The 19793-nt window shown below is 52.3% G+C and overlaps 2 protein-coding genes across 2 annotated transcripts; both read left to right on the top strand.

The window, feature by feature from the left end:
* Positions 1-1009: 1009 nt before the first annotated feature.
* Positions 1010-5448, top strand: SIRT7 (sirtuin 7; the record flags this gene model as incomplete). Its single annotated transcript, XM_082007972.1, has 10 exons — positions 1010-1105; positions 1176-1313; positions 1931-2035; positions 3033-3103; positions 3197-3269; positions 3743-3841; positions 4315-4551; positions 4795-4875; positions 5051-5157; positions 5253-5448. 10 exons carry the CDS (start codon positions 1010-1012, stop codon positions 5446-5448), a joined length of 1203 nt encoding a protein of 400 aa, XP_081864098.1.
* Positions 5449-5571: 123 nt separating this feature from the next.
* PCYT2 (phosphate cytidylyltransferase 2, ethanolamine) lies at positions 5572-15768 on the top strand (the record flags this gene model as incomplete). The annotated part of the gene is made up of 13 exons (XM_082007974.1): positions 5572-5666; positions 6253-6341; positions 7122-7283; positions 9183-9249; positions 9751-9835; positions 10892-10936; positions 12309-12447; positions 13077-13159; positions 13345-13422; positions 14042-14107; positions 14361-14426; positions 14918-15006; positions 15678-15768. 13 exons carry the CDS (start codon positions 5572-5574, stop codon positions 15766-15768), a joined length of 1155 nt encoding a protein of 384 aa, XP_081864100.1.
* Positions 15769-19793: the final 4025 nt, after the last annotated feature.

Genomic DNA, 19793 nt, shown 5'->3' with positions numbered 1-19793 from the left:
ATTTCTGCCGTGTCCAAGGAGTCTCCTGTCCTGCTCTGGGGGACCCAGTCCCCTGCCAGTTGGATTCTTGTGCCCATGCGAGGTGACCCCTGCCCCAAGCCGTCACGCTGACCTCTCTCTCGTATATAGCGTTCTCGAGTGTGACAGTTCTTGTTCCTGAGGTGCTCGTCCGTTTGGTTTCCTGCTGTGAAGGGTGTTGTGTTTTCTTTCTCCTTTTCCTGGCGCCGTTACTGCAGTGGTTGGGGAGGGGGGGCCCTGCCCCAGCCTGCCTGCAAAGTGAACCCATGGAGTGTACCCCCACGCTGCCGGCTGCGGATTTGTGTATCTTGTGGTGAATTGTGTAAAGTTACTCCTGCCTTGCGCAGCCTCGGCGGGCATTGCTCTCCGGCCAGCGTGAGGGGCTGGCTGCCCCGTGGGGCCGGAGTGGGCAGTTGGCCGGAGGGACTAGTCCTTTCCCTGGCCTGTCCTCTGTCCCTGTGCCTCTGCCTGCCCGGGCGGGGCCTGCCTGCCGGCCCGTGGCGGGGACACGACCGGGCTGCTGGCAGCTGCCCAGGGGCTCGCTCCCGGTGAGGTTTCCCGGCGGGTTCAGCCCCTGGCCCGGCAAGGCGGCCTCAGGCGGCCGGGGGCTCCGGCGAGGGCCCGCCCTGCGCGGGCTGGGGCCGCTGCGCTGCATAGCCTAGCCCGGCTCGGGACTCGGGGGCTGGGCGGGGCGGGCGGCGGTATTTATTGCTAAGTTATTGCCCGGGGAGGCGGGCCGGGCGGGCGTTATTTATTGCTGTACATAGTGTCCGTCCGCGGTCGCAGCCGCCGCTGTTTCGTACGTGACAATAAACCGCTTTCAAACAGCCGCCGCCTGGCGCTTCCTTGGGGCGCGGTCCGCCGCGGCGCGGGGGGCGCTGCTGCATGCGGGGCGGCAGCGCCGGAAGTGGCTCTTGGCCGCTCTCGCCGACTAGCGGAAGCGGCGCTGCGGTGGGGAGCCCGGCAGCGGAAGCGGGGCGCTTCCGGGGCGATGGCGGCCGGCGGCAGCATGAGCCGCTCGGAGCGGAAAGCGGCAGCGCGCGCCGAGATCCTTCAGCAGGAGGAACAGCGGGACCGGCGGAGACAGGTACGGCGCGGCACGGTCCGGCCCGCCCCACTGCCGCGGGCTGCCGTGACCACCCGTGTGTACCGGACAGGTGTCCCGCATCTGGAGGAAGCCGCCGGCGGAGCGGAGCCCCGAGGAGTGCCAGGTGCTGAGCGAGAGCGAGGACATCGTCAGGGAGCTGGAGCGGCGCCGCAAGCGGCGCGAGCGGCTGCGCCGGCGACAGGAGGAGGTGGGCGGCCGGGGGAACGGCGGGCTCGGCCTCGACCTGCGGGCTGGTAGCCCCGGCAGGGCGGCGCGGCGCTCCCCCGGAGCCGCTTGCTCGGTTGTTGTGGGGATCAGGCCGCGGCCGGGGAGAGGAGCTCTGCGCTCCGGGGTGGTGGCTGAGATTGCCAGGTTGGCTGCTACGAGGGGAGCTCTGGAGCTGCGGCAGGCCTCAATGAAAAACGGCTGTGCTGTGTTACCGGGAACCAGTCAAGCCCCCGAGGTGGTGGCCTCCGGTGTCTGCCCTTGGTTTGTCTCCACATCGGTCTTATTTTCAGCGGCTGCCAGATTTGTGTGTTTTCCAAATGCATGTGGTTTTCTGCGTGTGTGCTGTGTGGGCATGCCTCTTGGGAAGATGGATCTGCATGTGCTGCTATCCAGGAAGCTTTTTCCCTTGATCTTCCGTGGATAATATGGGCAATACTTATACTTTTTTATTTAGAAGCCACTTCTGGTAACGTTTGTGTTGCTTTTTCTGGCTAGGCTAGGCCCATATTAAGACTTCCAGGGACCTCTCTGTTCCTTCCAATTCGGTTATGTACTGTATCTCAGGAACATGTGAACTTGCTTGGTTGTTTTTTCTAGGTATGTGATGAACCAGAGGAGTTAAGCAGAAAGGCTACTGAGCTGGCTGCTGTTGTCCGGAATGCCAAGCACCTTGTCATTTATACAGGAGCTGGGATCAGTACGGTAGGATTCTTCGGGGGTGAGTGGCTGGAGCTTTGGGAGCTCCTTCAGGAGTGTTGCAATGTTGTTTGAACTTTTTTTTTTGTGGTTTCCAAGTGATTATGTGATGTGTGTTACAAGTCTGGGGTTCTATGCTAACACTGCTGCACTGCCCTGCAAACTGTGATCAAGACATTTGCTAGTTTGCATTCTGGGGTTCTGCATGCTGCCCAAAAGATTCTGAGGCTCCATAGACCTCTGTGACCATGTGAAGAACACACTGCTTAAATGAGAAGATCACTAGTCTTACTTCATTCAAGTCTTTTCAGCTACTTTTGGTGTAAAACCTGAAAACAAGTTAGCTAATTAATGTTGTCTGCTTTAATGGACAAGTAGGAGCAGCTGGTGATTATCAGAACTTATAAATGACAGTTTAAGAAATGGTTGGTTTCAATGGCCTCTATTGGGAGAGTGGAAATCTAGTTCTGTCTCTTCTAAGGTGTCATACGTCACCTTTGTCTTAATGCTGAGATGGAAACCTTATTCTTCTTTCCCTTTTCTACAGTCTCTGCTGGTATGGAGCATGATTCTGGGCAGGGTGTTCCAGTGCTAATGTCACAAGTATTTTTGCTAAAGAACGCTGAGTGCAAGCTACCAGGAATCAGAGTCTAGTGAAAATAAGGAAAGGCTCAAGAACTGAGTTCTGTGTAGAGAAATGGGAAGTACCAAGGGTCAAAAAGAGTTCTGGAGGGATTCTGTAATGGTAAAATTAGAAAAAATAAATACTGGAGGTGAAAATGAGAGCTGTAAGGTGGGAGAAGAGATGCTAGAGTGACACAAAAAACAAGAAAAGAAGGTTTTCCTGCAATTAAGGAACCACTGTGCTAGAAAACTTGGGAGTGAATGAAAACATACCCATGAATGAGGTATATCTGGTTGTCCTCGGTGAGAGCAGGTTGATGTGTTTGTGGACAAGGTGTATGAACCTTCCCATCGGGCCTCATTTTTTGTGTCCCCACAGGCAGCTTCAATCCCAGACTACAGAGGCCCTAATGGCATATGGACATTGCTGCAGAAGGGCAGGAGCATCAGGTAAGGAGAAATTCTGAGCTGTGTAGCAGAAAGCTGATACTGAAAGAAAGATTAATGGCAATTGAACTTTTTTTTTAACTTGCTTCTTATCAGGGCTACAGATCTGAGTGAGGCGGAGCCCACGCTTACCCATATGAGCATTGCCTGCCTACACAAGCACAACCTGGTAAGATATTTTTTCCATACCTCGCTTGTGTTCCTCTGTCTAAATATGATAAATAAAACTCAACAGCCATGAGATAGCCACCTAAGTAAAAACAGTAGTTAGACAACACATGCATGTAGGAAAAAGCACCTGTGCTCACATACTGCTGAGTGTTCATTAAGCTAGTTCCAGACTGTAGTTCTGACAGTTTTTCCCTGGTGCATTTTCTTTAATACTTTGTATTTGCCTCCTGGTGAGGCTGGTCTGGGGACCTGGCCACAGAGTCACCCAGACTTAGTAGAGCTGTGTTTAGCAGGAGGAGTCTTTTCATTTAGCTTTCATAAAGGTCTGTTCTCCACACTTTTCTTCCATTAGTTCTGCTGTGATGTACGGGGCTATTTGGTGCGTCTTGAGACATATGCGTCACCTGCGCTCGAGACATACTTTTAGAGTCTTTGGTGTGCATGTTAGCTCCGTGGTTTATTCTCTTCAAGGTGCAGCATGTGGTGTCTCAAAACTGTGATGGGCTGCACCTGCGGAGTGGGTTACCCCGAGCAGCAATATCTGAGCTTCACGGAAACATGTACATAGAGGTTAGTAGCCAGAACAGTGTGGAGTTACTGTCTAGTGGCCTCCCAAGAAGATAATTTATATCTTACCCCCTCAAGAAGAAATAATACAAGGGCTAGCCTCTGCTTAGTTCCTAGCTTCAGGCCATCAGGTTTGGAATTAAATAGTTAGCAAGCACCAAAACAAAGTGTCCTCTACAACTCGGTAGCTTTTTCTCTGTACTTGCTAGAACCTTTTGGTTCTGACTGCTCTTCCTCAGACCTTCTTTGAAATCCTTCCTATCATACAGCCAACAGGCTCCCTCTAATTCCACTTGCTAGCTGAGGTTTTCCAAACTTCTCCCACTTAGCGTCTGATCCCTGATGATCCCTTCTACTGCTTTCAATTTATTGTCCACAAAAAAACTGCATTTCTTCTGAGAGAAGTGGCTGGGTCCTGGCCTCTCATGGGCTGGATGCTAGTGTTGTAACGTGTTTTTTGCTTTCATCCTCCCTAGGTCTGCACTTCCTGTACACCCAACAGAGAGTACGTGCGAGTATTTGATGTGACAGAGCGCACAGCCCTGCACAGGCATCACACTGGCAGGATGTGCCACAAGTGTGGGGCACAGTTGAGAGATACAATCGTCCACTTTGGGGAGAAGGGGACGTTGAGACAGCCCCTGAACTGGGAAGCAGCAACAGAAGCTGCAAGCAAAGCAGATGTGATTCTTTGTCTGGGTTCCAGCTTAAAGGTAACTTTAGAGACTCGGTGAACATTGTTAGCACCATTCCCTCTTGGTGATACACCTTGGTGCTGAGCAGTCTCCTCCCAAACAGACAACTGTAAACTCTGGTGTCAGGATTCGCCCACCATCTGTGATAGTCTCTCTTCCTCCCTCTTTCCCCTCCTGGTAATACATTCCTTTTCCTCTCGCTGATACGGTTCACAGTTACACGTGCCTGTGGCTGTACTGATAATCTCTATTTTGTGGCAGGTTTTGAAAAAATACCCACGTCTTTGGTGCATGAGCAAGCCACCCACTCGTCGTCCAAAGCTATATATCGTGAACCTGCAGGTGAGAGCCTTTTGCACCCCCTTTTGAAGGGTTTGGGCAAAATGGACACTAGCATGTGGTGAGCCTGACTGCCCAGGAGTGTGCAGGGCCCCGAGTGTGCTCCCTGTCCATGGGGATGGCCCCACTGCTGCGTGGGAAGATGCCTGCAGCGGTGGGTCTGGTGTCGCTCCTGCAGTGGACCCCGAAGGATGACCTGGCTGCCCTGAAGTTGCACGGCCACTGCGATGATGTCATGCGGCTGCTGATGGCGGAGCTGGGGCTGGAGATCCCACGCTATGACCGGTGAGCGGCCCGGGGCCCTGCCAGGCGGCTGCGGCCTGGGGCTGGCCAGCCCGAGGCCACCTGGCAGCCTTCCCACGCTTGCCCTGTCCCCGCAGGGCGCAGGACCCCATCTTTGCACTGGCCGAGCCGCTGCGCCCCGGGGAGGAAGGCACGCACTCGCGGAAGCCGGTGGCGCCTCCGTCGGGCGCTGAGCCGCCGCCGGGCATCGAGCCGCCTCCGCCGCCCACCCGCCCCGGCGGCTGGCTGGGCCGCGGCTGTGCCAAGGGCGCCCGGCGGAGGAAGAGCAATTGAGGGCGGGCGGGGACCGGCGGGGACGCGCCCCAAGATGGCGGCGGGGGCGGGCGCGGGGCGGGGCGGGCGGCGGCCCTGCTCGCTCGGCTGCGGGCAGGCGGCGCCGCCGGTGACAGCGCGGCCATGCTGCGCAACGGGGCGGCGGCGGGCGGTGGCGGCGGCCCCGCGGCAGGCGGCGCGGCGGCGCACCGGCCCGTGCGCGTCTGGTGCGACGGATGGTGAGTGGGGCGGGGCGGGCTGGCGCGGCGCCTGGAGAAATAAACCGTCTTGGCTGCGCTGCTGCCTCCGGCTCCTCTGTGACCGCGGCGCGGCTGGGCTCGGCGGCGGGCCGGGCCACGGGGCGGGTCCCCGCGGGAGAACGGGTCCCTCCCCGCGGAACTGCCGCGCAGCCCCGGTGCGTGCGGCAGCAGGACGTGACCGTTGCGGAGCTGGCAACGCCCTCGGGCTCTGCCGCCGGACGGGCAGCGCCGCCCCTGCCCCCGTTCGCCCGCTCTGCCGGCGGGGCTGTCCCGAGCGCCCGGGGCTGCAGCCGGCAGCTGCCGGGCTGGCCCCGGAGCCGGGGAGACCCGGCCGCGGCTGGGGCAGGTGCGTTGTGGCGTGACAGAGCGCTGCCGCCTGCCCCCGATGAACGCGCTGTAGACGCCTCAATCCGGCAGAGTAGCAGAGAGCAGAGAGACGTTAAACCTTTGAGCTCGTGGGGAAGGTCTCGCACTAACGCTGCAAAAGGGGAAGGTCACGTCCTGCAGCTTCCCAGCAACGTGTGCCCTCGTGTCCCCAGACTGAACCGGGCCGTTATCTTTCTAGCTATGACATGGTGCACTATGGCCACTCGAACCAGCTACGCCAGGCTCGGGCCATGGGAGATTATCTGATTGTTGGAGTCCACACAGATGGTAAGAGGTTTTCTCAGATTTTCACCTCCTGCTGCCTCTAGCCCAGCAACATTAGCCCCGAGAGAACGGAGATATCCTGATACAAAGCAGGCTTCTTCCTGCATCTCCTCAAGGAGCAGCAGCCTCCAAAAGGAAAGTATCTTCCCTGGGTAAGGGAGTGGAGCAACCCCTTTCACGCTTTCCGGAGTGAGGGTTAGGTAGTTCAGAGCTTCGTTTGAGGGGTGGTCTGTATTCTGTGCTGTAAAAACAGTTGAACCAGTTGAAAATCAGACTGGTTTTGCTGATACAAACTGCAGAACCGATATTCCAAAGCAAGTTACTGTGTGGAGAAAACTTGTTTCAAGCCCATTTGAAAAGTGAGTACTAGGAACTAGTTTTTGCATGTGAAGATGGATTTTAAATTGGTTTATGGATGCATGTTTTCTCACCTGAACTGAGTGTAGCATGAAGCTATTTTTTAAAAGGGGAATTTCCCCTCAGGGGCTGCCAGGAGGCCCAGGTAGTCCCCCCAGTAGGAAGTATGTGGGTTCAGGGAGGCACTGAGACCTTTTGCCTTCCAAGTGAACTCCAGGGCCCTTGTTTCACACTTAGGAAATGCAACAGAATTAAAATCTGTTCTGATTTAGCTGGGGCTTCCTTCTCTATCACAGACCAATTCCAAGATGAGTTTAGGCCTGCAGTGAAGTTCACGTAGCCATGAAATGACTGAGGCTCCTGTAGATGAGAGTCTTTGTAGCTGCAGTACATGCTTCTAACTGGGTTTTTCTGTTTCTTGCCCAGAGGAGATTGCCAAGCACAAGGGCCCCCCTGTCTTTACACAGGAGGAAAGGTACAAAATGGTGCAAGCCATCAAGTGGGTGGATGAGATTGCTCCAGGAGCTCCCTATGTCACCACACTGGAAACCCTGGACAAATACAACTGTGACTTCTGTGTGCACGGTGGTGAGTGGTATTCTGAGGTGATAGTTGTATTAACACAGGCCCTCTGGGGCTTGTGTGCGCTTGGTTTCCCTGCTGCAAACTGAGGAACATTCTGGCCAGCACTGGCCATCAGGGGATACCTCATGTGTAAAGAGATCTGCCTTACCAACACCTAAGCAATATGACTACTCCTGGTATGCTGGAGAGATACACCTGTGTGCTAGGGACCCTAAGAGTGGCCAGATCCCTTGATTTTAAGCATCCCTTTCACTTACAAAGGTGAAACACGTTGTCTGACAATTATCCTGATGTTCCCCTTAGCACCAGCAGAAATTTTTGCATAGGAGAAAGTAATTTACAAAACTTAAATGTGAAAAACGCTGTTAAAAAGGTAAGCGTGCAAAAATACAATCATGTTTATATCTACTTGTCTTGGGATGAGATCAGATCTGAAAAGCTTCTCTCTCCTTATGCAGGTGATAAGCTGTTCAAGGGCTTAGCTGACCGTGTGGTCAGAGACCTAGTTCTTATTATGAACACTTTTCAGTTTACAGTCACTGAAGAGAACCAGTGTTCTGAGGAAACATTCTTGCTTTTGTACTCTGTCCTTTCCTGGGACGACTTCGTGTGTTCATTCTGCCTCAGCCCCTCCTCCCTACCCCTCTGAAGGTATTATTATTTAATCAGGAGTAGTCTTTGCACTCATTTCACATGTGCTTCCTCATCTGATCCCAGTCACCTGCTATCGATAAGCCACGTACTTCATTATACGTAAATGAATCATAATCTTCTATAAGATAGATGCACTTTGTCATGTGGACAGCGTGATTATCAAATTCCTTGTTGACTTAATTGCCTGCCCTGAATGTGTCTGGGGTACGTGACCCCTTACTAGACTCGGTGAAGGTTTATGGCAGCAGAAGAGCACTCATGGCCTTTACTCCAGTTGCCCTGCATTTATCCCCTCTGCCAAATCATTCAGTACTTCTACCTGAATAACACCCTTGCACGCTGCAGTTTTGCCAGGTTGTGTTTATGCAAAAGATAAGTTTTGAAATAGCTGAGTTTAACTGGGAAGGTGACAGACAGCAACCCTGCTGTTTCTGCCTCTCTCCTGGCACGCAGAGCTGTGCTTGCAGTATGTTCTCTTCTCCTCCTGTGCCTGTGCCCTGAGGTGAGCGTGTGGGGTTTTAGAAGAGCTCCTCAGCTTCCCAGAGTGTGCCGCCCGACGGTGTGAGAGAGTGCACTCGTGAGCGGCCAGCACCTGCACTGTAAACGGGCTGTTTTGCCAAATGAAAGCCAGCTTTGGTTTTCACTTGTGAAGATTTTATACTATCACTAAAAGTAGGTGAGAGAGGGTTTTGTAGAGTGAGCTGGGAACCATGCCAAAGATGAACCAGAATTAACTCTGTAGAAGGGTAACTTGAAGTCACTGTAGAGTGCCATTACTGAGGGGAAGAACTGGCTGTTGGAGGACTGTTCAATTGACTGAAAAAGTTGTAACATGAACCAACAGTTAAAACCAGTCCTAGAGAAGTTAACCTTAAGGTGCTTTTTAACACTGAGACTGATGGTAGCTGTTTATTGTCATTGAGACAATAATTCAGTTGTGCCTGCTGCTGGATTCACGGGAAGGGCAACTGGCTCTGGTTTTCTGGACTAACTAAAAACCAGTGGACCGGATGGCTAATGGTGTTTAGCATCCAGGAACATGCTTGTCTTCACAGATAGGATAGTCTTGCAAATCCCTGGCATTTCCACGGGCTGCAAGGTATATCCCCCACGTATGCACAGGGATTTGGATTGCAGGAGTTCTGGTCTGGTATGTGTGCTGGACTGTTCAGCTGCTGCTTTCATTCTAAACCAGCTGCTGTGCAGGAGGGCTTGGGGCACAGTTCTGAGGCTTTTCTCTCTCTGCAGATGACATTACCTTAACGATAGATGGCAAGGATACCTATGAAGAAGTGAAGACAGCAGGCCGATACAGGTAACCTGTTGCTGCTTACCTTCTTATCCTGTTTTGGGCAGAGTTTCTGGGAGTTCATGCCCTGAAAGGAAGTCAGATAAAACACAGCTATCCTCAGGTCACACTTTAATTTTGCTGTTAACATGTATCGGAGCTTCAGTTCCTGCCACCATTTTGGCTTCCGGGAAGTGTTGCAGACTAGCAACTGACTGGTGGGGCCTTCCTGTTCCTGGCAGGTGCTAGTTCTGGTCTTGAAGCCTCCATGGGAGTTAGCTCAGTTGGGAAGTCTGTGCAAGGTAAGTTTTTCTCCTGTGAGCAGATGCTGTGGCATGAAGAAGATAAAGAGGCTCAGCAAATGTATGCTATACTTTATATCAAGAGCAGGTAGAAGGAAGACTTTCTCAGGATGGCCCCTGGTTTGGATTTATCAGGTGTCACAGGTGTTCCTGTGGTAATGGTGGCAAGAGAAAGAGGCATATGCTCCTGTGGCTTCTGCTTTACCCTTTGCTTGTCTCCCTGCAGGGAATGCAAACGCACCCAAGGTGTGTCCACTACTGACCTCGTTGGCCGCATGCTGCTCATGACTAAGGCTCACCACAGCAACATAGTGAGTCAGAGGGCTTTGGGTGGGAGTTTGGAGTCCAGGGCATATACCAGCTCTTTTCTTTTGCTGTTCCAAATACCGGTAGGGTTCCTGGGTCTGTCTCCTAGGTGCACAGAGAACTGGCAAGCTGATTATGTGCAATGGCAGCAAAACAACCTGCTTATGTTTGCTTAAGCCTGTCTGAGATCACAGTGTGATCTCAGCCCATGCTGCTTTGGAAAGCATGGGGGGATAAAAGCTTCAATCCTTGTGATTGTGGTCTTCAGGAACATTATGGGAACTACAGGCTAGCCTATGGCTTCTCCAAGGGTGAAACTACATAGTGCAGCTACATTGATCTATCAACCCAGTGCTGCCAGAACTGGAAAGTCCTCTTCCTTCCCACTGAGCTGCATGCTTCTGCCTTCTGCTGTCTCTAGTCTTATCAAACCTTTCTTGAGTCTCCTCAGCTCACTACCTGGTAGATAGCTAACCTAACCAAGGGAAAATAAAGGAAGTAGTTTTACATTGGTTAATGAGTTGAATTTACTTGGTGAACAAGCAGTCCAGTGAATGGAATCACCTAGGTAACAGCAGGGATAAGACAAGGGACCCACAAAAGAATTGAAGGGTAGAGGGAGATCTTTTAGTGTGCTGAGCTGTTAGATTGGCTTAGCTGTCAAATACGTACGTTCACACCAAGATCTGGCCCAGTGCTACTAGCTGTCTGCAGAGATCTGAGCCCATCTCTAGTGGATGCCTTTGTAAGAAGGAGGGACACAGTCCTGTTAGGGGCTTGCGTAGTTGAGGGAGGAGGTAGGTGTGCAATGCTACTAGGTCTGCAGGCTGGGCAAGAACCACCATCATTCTCTGGTGCCAGACAAGGACATGTTTCATCTGACTCATGCTGAGACACAACTCTCGTTTAGATATTAACTCGTTTGTCAGCATTCAGTGCCAGGGATCAATGGTGTGAAGTCTGAGCCTGGACTTCCCAGCACTTCTGCCACACACAAGCATGTTCTTGGCTGGATGAGCTATGTGAGTGCTTAAACATTTCGACTCTTTATCTCCCTTCAGGATGAGGACCTAGACTATCGGAAGCACACTGACAACTTTGGGAAGGTAATGTGAGTTCTGGTCACGGACGTCTGGATGTTGTCCTGTCTGAGAAGAATTCCAAATGTGCTTTCTGGCCTGTGTTGCAGGCTTGTTTTTGCCCCCACATATAGTAGTAACCTCAGTAAATGTCTGCTGCCTCCGTAAAGTAGCTGCTGTAGTCGGTGAAATAAGCAGGTGTGGCCGCACAGGGCCAGCGAGTGAACTGTCCTTCAGTGGTGCCATAGAGCTGCTGCACCCATTGAGCCTTTGCTGTTTGTCTGGCTTGCTTGTAAATTTTTTTTATCACTGCTTCCTTTGGGACCCAAGCGCCTGCAGTTCCAGCCTAGGGACAGCCTCTGTGGATGCTCCTTTTAGTGCTGCGTTAGGTCTGGGAAGCGTTTATGTAGCGGGCACATAGCTAGCATGCTGTACTGCAGAATTCATACGTCTGGTCTTCAAGTAGCAGAGCAGTCCTCCTGGGGTTCTCTGCTTTCATGTCTAGCTCATGTCTTGGGCTACCTCTAAAGAGCTATCAATCCCTTTTTTTCCTCTGTGTGTTGGATTGTCCCTGATTAATGAGCACCTGGACCTACAGCTTGAGTAAGTCTCTTTTACTCACAGGGGGTTTGCTTACCAGGCTGAACCTCTTTGTTCCCCACCATGTTGGGTTTTCTGAGCAAGCTTTGTGGGGCCTGTTGCTCCAGCATGGCTGTTTCCTGGTGCTTGGATCTGGGGAGAGTATCTGGGCACCAGGTACCCTGCATGACCCATGTCAGCTGAGCCCCCCTTCTGCATGCTGCCGTTTGTATGGCTTGCCCTGGTCTTGGCTGAGTTGTTCTTGTTCTTTCAAGTCTTGTAGAGCAACTGGCTTGAGAGGAGTGAAGCAGGGGCCGGGGCAGTGACTCAGTGGCTGTTTCCAAAACTGCCACATGGTGGGGATAAAGCTCCACGTTCGGGCGCTGGGATCGGGCCCTTGCTGGAGCTCTTGGTGATGCCCTCCCAGCTTGGCATGCCATCAGCCGGATGAATGAGTAGGCTGCCTTAAGGCTTGAGAAGAGCGTAGGTGGGTTGTGTGTTGTCTCCATTAGTAAGCCTTGCCTCTCCTGGAAATCCAAGACTGCCCTGTTGCTTTCCTCCTTTCTGAGCTTTCTTCTCAGCATCTCCTTAGCTGGCTGTTGAGGGATCGATTTAGACGCTGTTTGACAGGGCAAAAAAGGGCTTCTGTGAGATTGCACAAATATTTGGTGCCAGGAATGTAGGCAGTCCAAGCTGCTAAGAGTTGTGATACTTGCTAGCAAATTAAGGCTAGCAAGTTGCTTGTAGCTGCATTCTGTGTGTTGTCCAAACCCGCTCCTGGAGCCTGAAAAGGAAACCTGTGCGGTGTGTGTTTTCCCAGGGGCCAAAAGGTCACAGTCCCTGGACTGGCGTCTCGCAGTTCCTACAGACATCTCAGAAGATCATCCAGTTTGCATCAGGGAAAGAACCACAGCCAGGAGACACTATCATCTATGTGGCTGGAGCCTTTGACCTGTTCCGTATCCTTGACTGTTTTCTGAAGAAAGTAGCATTGGTCTTTTTGTTTGATGTTTTCCTGCTTTGAGGCACCAGCCTCTAGGATATTTGCCTCTTCCTCCCCCCTCCGTAGGTGTGCATGTGAGGGAGGAGGCAGGAGTTCTTACTGGCAGTTTTTTAGTCACAGGACACTGAGAAAATAGCTATAGCTCATCTCTAGAGAGATCTGTGGCTGTTGAAGGACTTCAGGAAGACACCTGGATACTTTCCACGCTCTTGTGGTCACACTCTAGTCCCTCACGAGGAATGGCTGTCATAGACCTAGTGACTGCACAGGGCATCTGGAGCAGACACTTAATTCCTGGGACAGTCTTTGAGGCGTTGTGCCAAAACACCTGAAGCAAGTATAAATTCTGGACAGAGGCAAAACTGAGTCCATGTAAAGTGGAGCTGAAAAGATGTCTGGCTTTTGCCCAGAACCTGTAAGCCTGAGGAGGAAGGAGGCAACTGTTCTTAGGACAGAGGCAATGAGTAATGCAAAAATAAAATCCTTGGGATTCCTGTCTCCCACTGTGGTTTTTCAGTGCATCTGTTTCTGTCTTCCTTTCCCTGTTTGCTATGTTAGCTTCAATTTCCTTAAACAGGTCTACAGATATTGGGCATGTAGATTTCCTGGAGAAGGTTCACCAGCTGGCAGAGAAACCCTACATCATTGCAGGGCTGCATTTTGATCAGGTCTGTATATAATGTTGTCCGAAGACAGAGCAGCTTGGCACTTGTTCTTTCTGAAACAAGCAGGCTGTGCTCTGGAAGACAGGAAAGGGATGTATCGGCCAATACAGGATTTTCGTGTTGGGGAAAATGAGAGGGAAGGGGGTTTATTTGTCTCTCTTCTAATTGTGCCTGGTGCTTTTCCTTAGGAGGTAAATCGCTATAAAGGGAAGAACTATCCCATAATGAACATCCATGAGAGAACACTCAGTGTCTTGGCCTGTAGGGTAAGTTCCTGTTGTGTAGGTGCCTCTGCACTGTTCCAGAAATTGCCTGGAGCTGGGTGGTGTTCATCTGTAGCCAACAATCTTGCATGAGTTCTTTGGTATGCACTGAAAAGGCAAAGACAAGACCGATCACTTTAGGCTGCCAGAGGTGCTGATGTGCTCTCAGGAGGGATCTATAGGTGCCTCTGTCATCCTGGCTAATCTGAGTTATTGAACTTGTCCACCTCTATTCCACTGGCAGCAAAAAGGCAGGATGCCTTGCAGAGTGCTGCTCTGCTCTATGCAAAGACAGCCACGTTCTTGTAGAAAACCCTCTGCTCCCTGCAGAAAATTCCTGGGAAAGAAATGTGGGGAGGCCCAGAAATGTGTGCCTTGAGCACAAACTTTTGTATTTGCTATATATGTACTACCAGAAAGCATATTCATTAGTGGAACAAAAAGATGCTGTGTGACAAGCAGTGGCTGCGAAACCCACTTTCCTGTTCCTTTATTTGAATTCCTAACTCCATAACCAGATGACCCGCTCAAGTCTGTTTAGGAAACAGACTGGCCTCTGTTTTGTTGTGGTTGGTTTGGTTTTTTTTCCAAATCTGGACTCTTTACCCAGTTTCTTTTCTAGTATGTCTCAGAAGTGGTGATTGGAGCCCCCTATGCTGTCACTGCTGATCTGCTGGATCACTTCAAGGTGAGAGTCTTTGCGTATAGATGGACATGAAGGTGTTGGTGTGTGATGTGCTTAGGGAAGTGGTGCACAAAGTCACAGTGGTGTAGAAGAGAAACGGTCCTGCTGAGCAGGATTACAGGGAGCTCCAGATACACTGCCAAGCCTGGTCCAGGAGGGGTGGCTTTGCTGATCTCCAGGCTATGCTGCAGTGAGTGCAGTGGCAGGGTCCCTGTCATCTTTTGGATCTTGCTAATGACTTTGTGTCCTTCACCAGGTAACACTTGTGTGTCATGGGATGACTGAGGTGGTGCCAGACAAGGACGGTTCTGATCCGTATGAGGTAAGCTACTAGCTGCTGTTGTCTGTGCTTCTTTATCAGCATTTGATATATACAGTATGGCTTACTTTGTGTTCCTGAGCTGAGAATTTGTATTGCAGAGGATGCTACCCAAGCAAGTCCTTGGCAGGTGATGCTGTTTTTCGTCCACCCCTGAGGGTAGCTCCTTGGGGCAGAGCCTGTAAATCATTCACAACAGCTCCATTCTTTTAGTCACTGCTTTGTCTTGTCTGTTTCTGATGCTTTCATGGCAGAGTGAGAAATCCTGTAATCTTTGCTCTATGCTAGTCATGGGCAACCTTGCTCAGCTCCCATATACGTGAACCTTTGCTTTCAGCAGTTATTTATTCTGCCTCCTAGGAGATCATATTGTGTCGTGCCTGGCTGGGTGTCCATGGGACCTGCTATGACTTCTGCTCAGCTTTCACTACTGAGCTGTAAACCCAGAGGTCTTGCATGTTTTTCACAGCTGAGTCTGCTGTGTTTGTTCACAGGAACCAAAGAGACGTGGCATTTTCCAGCTGGTGGACAGTGGCAGCAATCTCACCACAGATTTAATTGTGCAAAGAATCATCAAGAACAGGTTGGCTTTCTTCATCTCACAGTTCTGTTGCATACTGTTCTGTCCACTTGTCTGAGGACTAATTAATGGGATCAAACAGGAAGAGAAGGGGTTATCTAAAGGCAGAGTGTCAGTGAACTGATACTTCATCTTCTGTAGCTTGGGCAGGCTGCTTAAATGTGGATGTACTGGACTGTACAGACAAAGGAACCGCTAAACTCTGCTGTGTCAGAATGTACTTCACAGCACATTTTATTATTTTTTCCTCCTCCTCCTCTATTAATGATAAAATTTCCTTGTTATATTCTTGGGGAAAAAAGCATGTTGCTTCTTTCAGAGCTTTGCTCTTTTAGGCCTGAGGCCTTCACCTTCAGTGATCTTGGCTCAGGTCAGTGGCAAATTTCATTTTAGTATTACGACACTAAGTATGGAATAGCAGCATCTTCCACAGAGGGAGAAATAAGTAGTGTTCAACCAGTGTGGGAGCCTAGGACTTCAGAGTGATGGTAAAGTCATGGGAAGCTCTGGGTGCTGGCTCTTAAAGAGAAGTCGGGGGGTTACTGGTGAGGTTTCTGAAGTACACTCGGAACAAAGCGTCTTAGGAGAAAGCAGTGCTCCCCTGCTCCAGGTGCTTTTAGACTACTAGAGATTTGGATGAATGAGAATCTCGTGGCATTTTGTGATTGATGCAGGCTGGAATTTGAAGCTAGGAACCAGAAGAAGGAAGCAAAAGAGCTGGCTGTGTTGGAAGCCATGAAGAGACTGGAAGAGGAGAAGCACTAGCCAGCACAGAGTCAATGCATGGGTCGCAGAGCGCCACAGGCTCATCCTCTTGAGGAGCAGACAGCTCTTCGAGATGCGATGCCTGAACGGGGACACAGCTGCCGGCATGCAGGATGTGCTGTCCTACCCTCTTCTGTCCTAGCTCTTCCTGCACTAATTATGCAGACATAATGAGTCGGGATCCTGCTGCCTAGTTTTTCCTCCATTAATCAGCCCCCTTCCCCTTTCTCAGGAGGAGATTGGACAAAACGAAAGAAACCCGGTTTTAATTATAACTAATGTTTTAACGTGTTGATGTGCTTTTACCTTCTGCCATTTCTGGCTTTTAGTAGGAGGGAAATGGAGCAGCCACCCAGGCCCCCTCTGCCCCTCCAGGTTTGGCTGTCCTGGCTGGAGTCTGCATTCCAGAGCAGCCCTTCGGGCGATGGTGGGGGCGGCTGGACAGACTGGCGAGAATGGCCTCCCCAGGGAAAGGACATGGCACCCACAGTTCTACCTGTGAGCTTTCATTAGAGACACGGGGCCATCGGTGTGCCAGGTGCTGGTGATGCCAACGGGCCCTGTGCTCTGGGGTTCACCACGCTGCCTCTTCTCAGCTGCTGTCTCTTCCCAAATACCAGACCCAAAGCTGCTTTGGGTTAGTTGGATAAAGCCTCTCTCTGCTGTGACTGGAGTGAATCGATTGCTGCCCCAGTAACGGGCAGCAGCATGGCAGCTGCTGAGAGGGGCACGTGGCTGGTGGCACAGGGACCCTTGGTTCTGCGATCTCCCTGGTGGTTGAGGCATTTCTCCACAGGGGTGTGGGAACCCTGGGGGCTTTTGCCAAAGGCTCTTCATGTCATGAGGCAGCAGGACCTGGTGCTGCATGTAGACCGTGCTCAAAGCCCTGCTTGCTGCTGCCGCCAGAGTCCACCTTGTGCCTGATGCGTTACCTAAGGGAGGGACCTTGTCCGCTGAAATTTCATGGCTGTTTTCTGAGGGCTGACACGCAGCACACGTGCCTCTGTGGCGAGGTGCAGGGCCTGAGGAGGATGGGTGCTGGGCTGAGCCCCTTTCTGCCTCTTACATTCCAGGGTGCTGTGGTGGGTGTCCTGGGCTGCTCCCTGCACTGTGCTGGACGGTCCTTCTACACCAGTTCTCTTGTCCTCTCTGTTGTAAACTTTTGTTGCTGATCATTAATAAAATGTTGAAGAGTTGTGTGTTGGTCTCTTTGGGCCTCGAGCTGAGGTAGCAGAAAGGAGCCAGGCCCCTGGCTGGAGACTATTCTACAGCAGCTTTTCCCTGGAGCTTTGATGGGAGCCAGGGAGAGGCTGCTGTGGCCCAAGAATGAGCTTGTTGCCCTTGGGCAGTCCAGCCTGAGGTCTGGGGCACGTTGGGTTTGTTCTGGTGCAGGAGTTAGGACTCACTCTGGCTAAAAGCTGTTCTCACTATGGAAGGATTTTTTTGCTGAATTCGCTAGAAAATTGAACTAGACTGTGTGAGGGGGTCTTTGCTGTGTGAGGGGGTTTTATGCTTTCTTGACTCTAAAAGTGCAGCAGAATTTGCACTGGAAAGGTGAGTTTCTCAGCAGTTTGACAGGCACGTAACCATGGTGGAGGGAGGAGGTGGCCTGAATTCTGCTGATGCGTTGGTGTATCACAAAGCCAAAGCACTGTCTGTGAGCAGCCACTGTGGGTCTATCTGGCTGCCTGGAGGGGCTGCGGTGGGGACAGATCAGCCATGGAGCTCAGGGTCTTATGGCTCTGTAGTTGCTAATCCCAGAGCCTGTTTTCACATATTGGCATTTCCGTAATGAACGTGTCATCCATGACAAGAGCCAAGACACCCACCTGTGTGGCAGCGCTCCCTGCTGAGCACTGGGCAGGAGGGACTGGAGAACCCAGAACCTCCTGTCCTCTCCTGATGTAGCTGGAGCCCGTCAGGTGCCCGTGGCAGGATCGGCAGTCCCATCCCTGCGCCCTGTTGAGCATGGGTGATGCTGTGTGGACACACAGCCTGGGCTCCTCCCAGCTGTCCCTTGCAGCCTCAAGGCCACTGCTGAGACCCAGACGCTCCTGCTCGGGAGGGATGCAGTAGGGCAAGGAAGGACTGACTGGTCCTTGGTGCTCCTAGCCTCAGTTGCTGCACCCTGTGTCATACTCTGGGCTCTCCCTTCCCCGGGCTGCCAGCACCCTGCTAAAGGACTCTCCTCCAGCAGTGGGGCTGTGCTCTGTGGCGAGTTCTGCAGCTGGAGGAGAAGAAAGGGCAGCCCTTGGGGGTGCAGGAGTGAGCCCAAACTTCTGCTGCCCTTTTTGGGAAGAAGGAAGATGCTTCCTCTCTAGGAATGTAACGCCTGTTTTGCCTTGCTGGTTGGCAGCAGCATGAGCGCTGTGCTGAAAAGACTGTTGCTGTGACCCCTGCCTGCTGGAGATGCTCCCCGGCGTTGGGGGAACAGACACCTGCCTCCAGGAGGTCCAGGCAAGCCCTTGCTGTTGCTGCTCGTCTGCTGCTGTGCAGAGGCCATTCTGCTGCAGCTCTTCAGCCAGGACCAGGGCTTTTCCCTTCCTGACCAGAGGTAATGGCTGCTGCTGCTGTCAGGCAGTTCAGGGATTTGCCCCTTGCCTAAATTGGCTGTTCTGCTGATCTGTGAGCTCAAGCTGAGCCCTGCCCTTGTCCTGGATGCAGTCAGGCTGTGGGAGCGGGTTGAGTCCTGCGCCACAGTGGCTCAGGCCAGTGCTTTGCCTGCTGTAGGGTAGAGGCAATGTGCGTGCTGGGGCAGAGCTGATGCTCCGCTCCAGTCTGCGTCGCAGCCCCCAGCTGCCCCGTGCACCCTCCTGCTGACACCCCGCTGCTTCAGTGTGCATCAGCTCTGTCACCTGGAGCTGGCAAAGGTGCTCCTTGCCCCCAAAGCAGCCGTGACTCTGAGCTGCTGGCCTCTTCCTGCGATCCACAGGCTCCCGAGAGCACAAATAACCCCTCTGCAGCATGTGGCCCCCCTCCCTCAGAGACTGTGGAAGTTTGTCATTAAAAACAAACAACTCGGCCATGGTGACATATGTATATGCATGTAAATGAGTTGCCTCTGAAACCCAAACAGGTACTGTTGTTATTAAAAAATGACAAAAGTACTTTATTTCTTCTCTCACCATGTGTGGGTGCTTGCCTGCTGGTATAACTTATTTGTGTGGAAACATCAGCTTCGCTTGCTCAGCTGGAGTGTGGTGGACCTGCTGTTCCTTGGGGCCTCTGAGAGCTGTTTCTGAGTTTACATGAAAACTTCTCATATGATGTTCCTTTCTCCAAGTGCCTCTGGGCCCTTCTTCTAAGCTTCTGTTTATTGACAACCTGTGACTCACGGGCAAAAATGAGCGTGGAGTTAAAAGTGGGGGGGGGAAATGGCATGAATTTCAAACCTGTGACTTTGTTTGTTTTCTGTGGTTGTGTTTTTTTGTTGTTCCCCTGCCCAAGCGCAGCAGATCAAGACTGATTCTTGCACCCACCCCAAGGAGTTCCCCTCCCGCCTTGCAATGCAGACTGCAGGGAACTCATTTGCTGGAACAGTTGTAGCAGGTGCCTTAAATCTTCTAAGAGCAGCTGTGATCCTGCTGAGGGGAGCCAGCAGCTTCAGCCCAGACCCAGCTGCAGCGCAGGACCCCCGGAGCAGGGCTGGGGTTGGGGCTCGTCCCCAAAGCCCCATTAGCCATTCACAGAAAGGTGCGATGGGGTGAGCAGACCCCAATGCCCAGCAGGTCACCACTGGCCACTGCTGCCCTGGCCAAAGCCTGGACCCAGCTCCTCACAGCGCGTTGGTCCTGGCGCAACAGCACGTTCGTCCCACTGTGCAGGGCGGGTTGGGGCTCTGCAGCCGCTTGCCATGCGTGGTGGCTCCAGGCAGGAGCTCAGCACCAGGAATGGTGCTGAGCTGGTGTGTTACTGCTGCAGGCAGGAGCAGGGCTGTGCCTGGGACACTCATGCAGCAATGCAGCTGCCTGGCTGGTCCTGAGCTGCCGGCAGGATTTCAGAGATGAGTCTGAGCTTAGCGGCAG

Source organism: Phaethon aethereus (assembly GCF_964289735.1).
Source record: "Phaethon aethereus genome assembly, chromosome: 18".
NCBI classification, from domain to species: domain Eukaryota; kingdom Metazoa; phylum Chordata; class Aves; order Phaethontiformes; family Phaethontidae; genus Phaethon; species Phaethon aethereus.
Note: the sequence above shows the minus strand (reverse complement) of the source record. Positions and strands in the feature narration are given on the sequence as shown.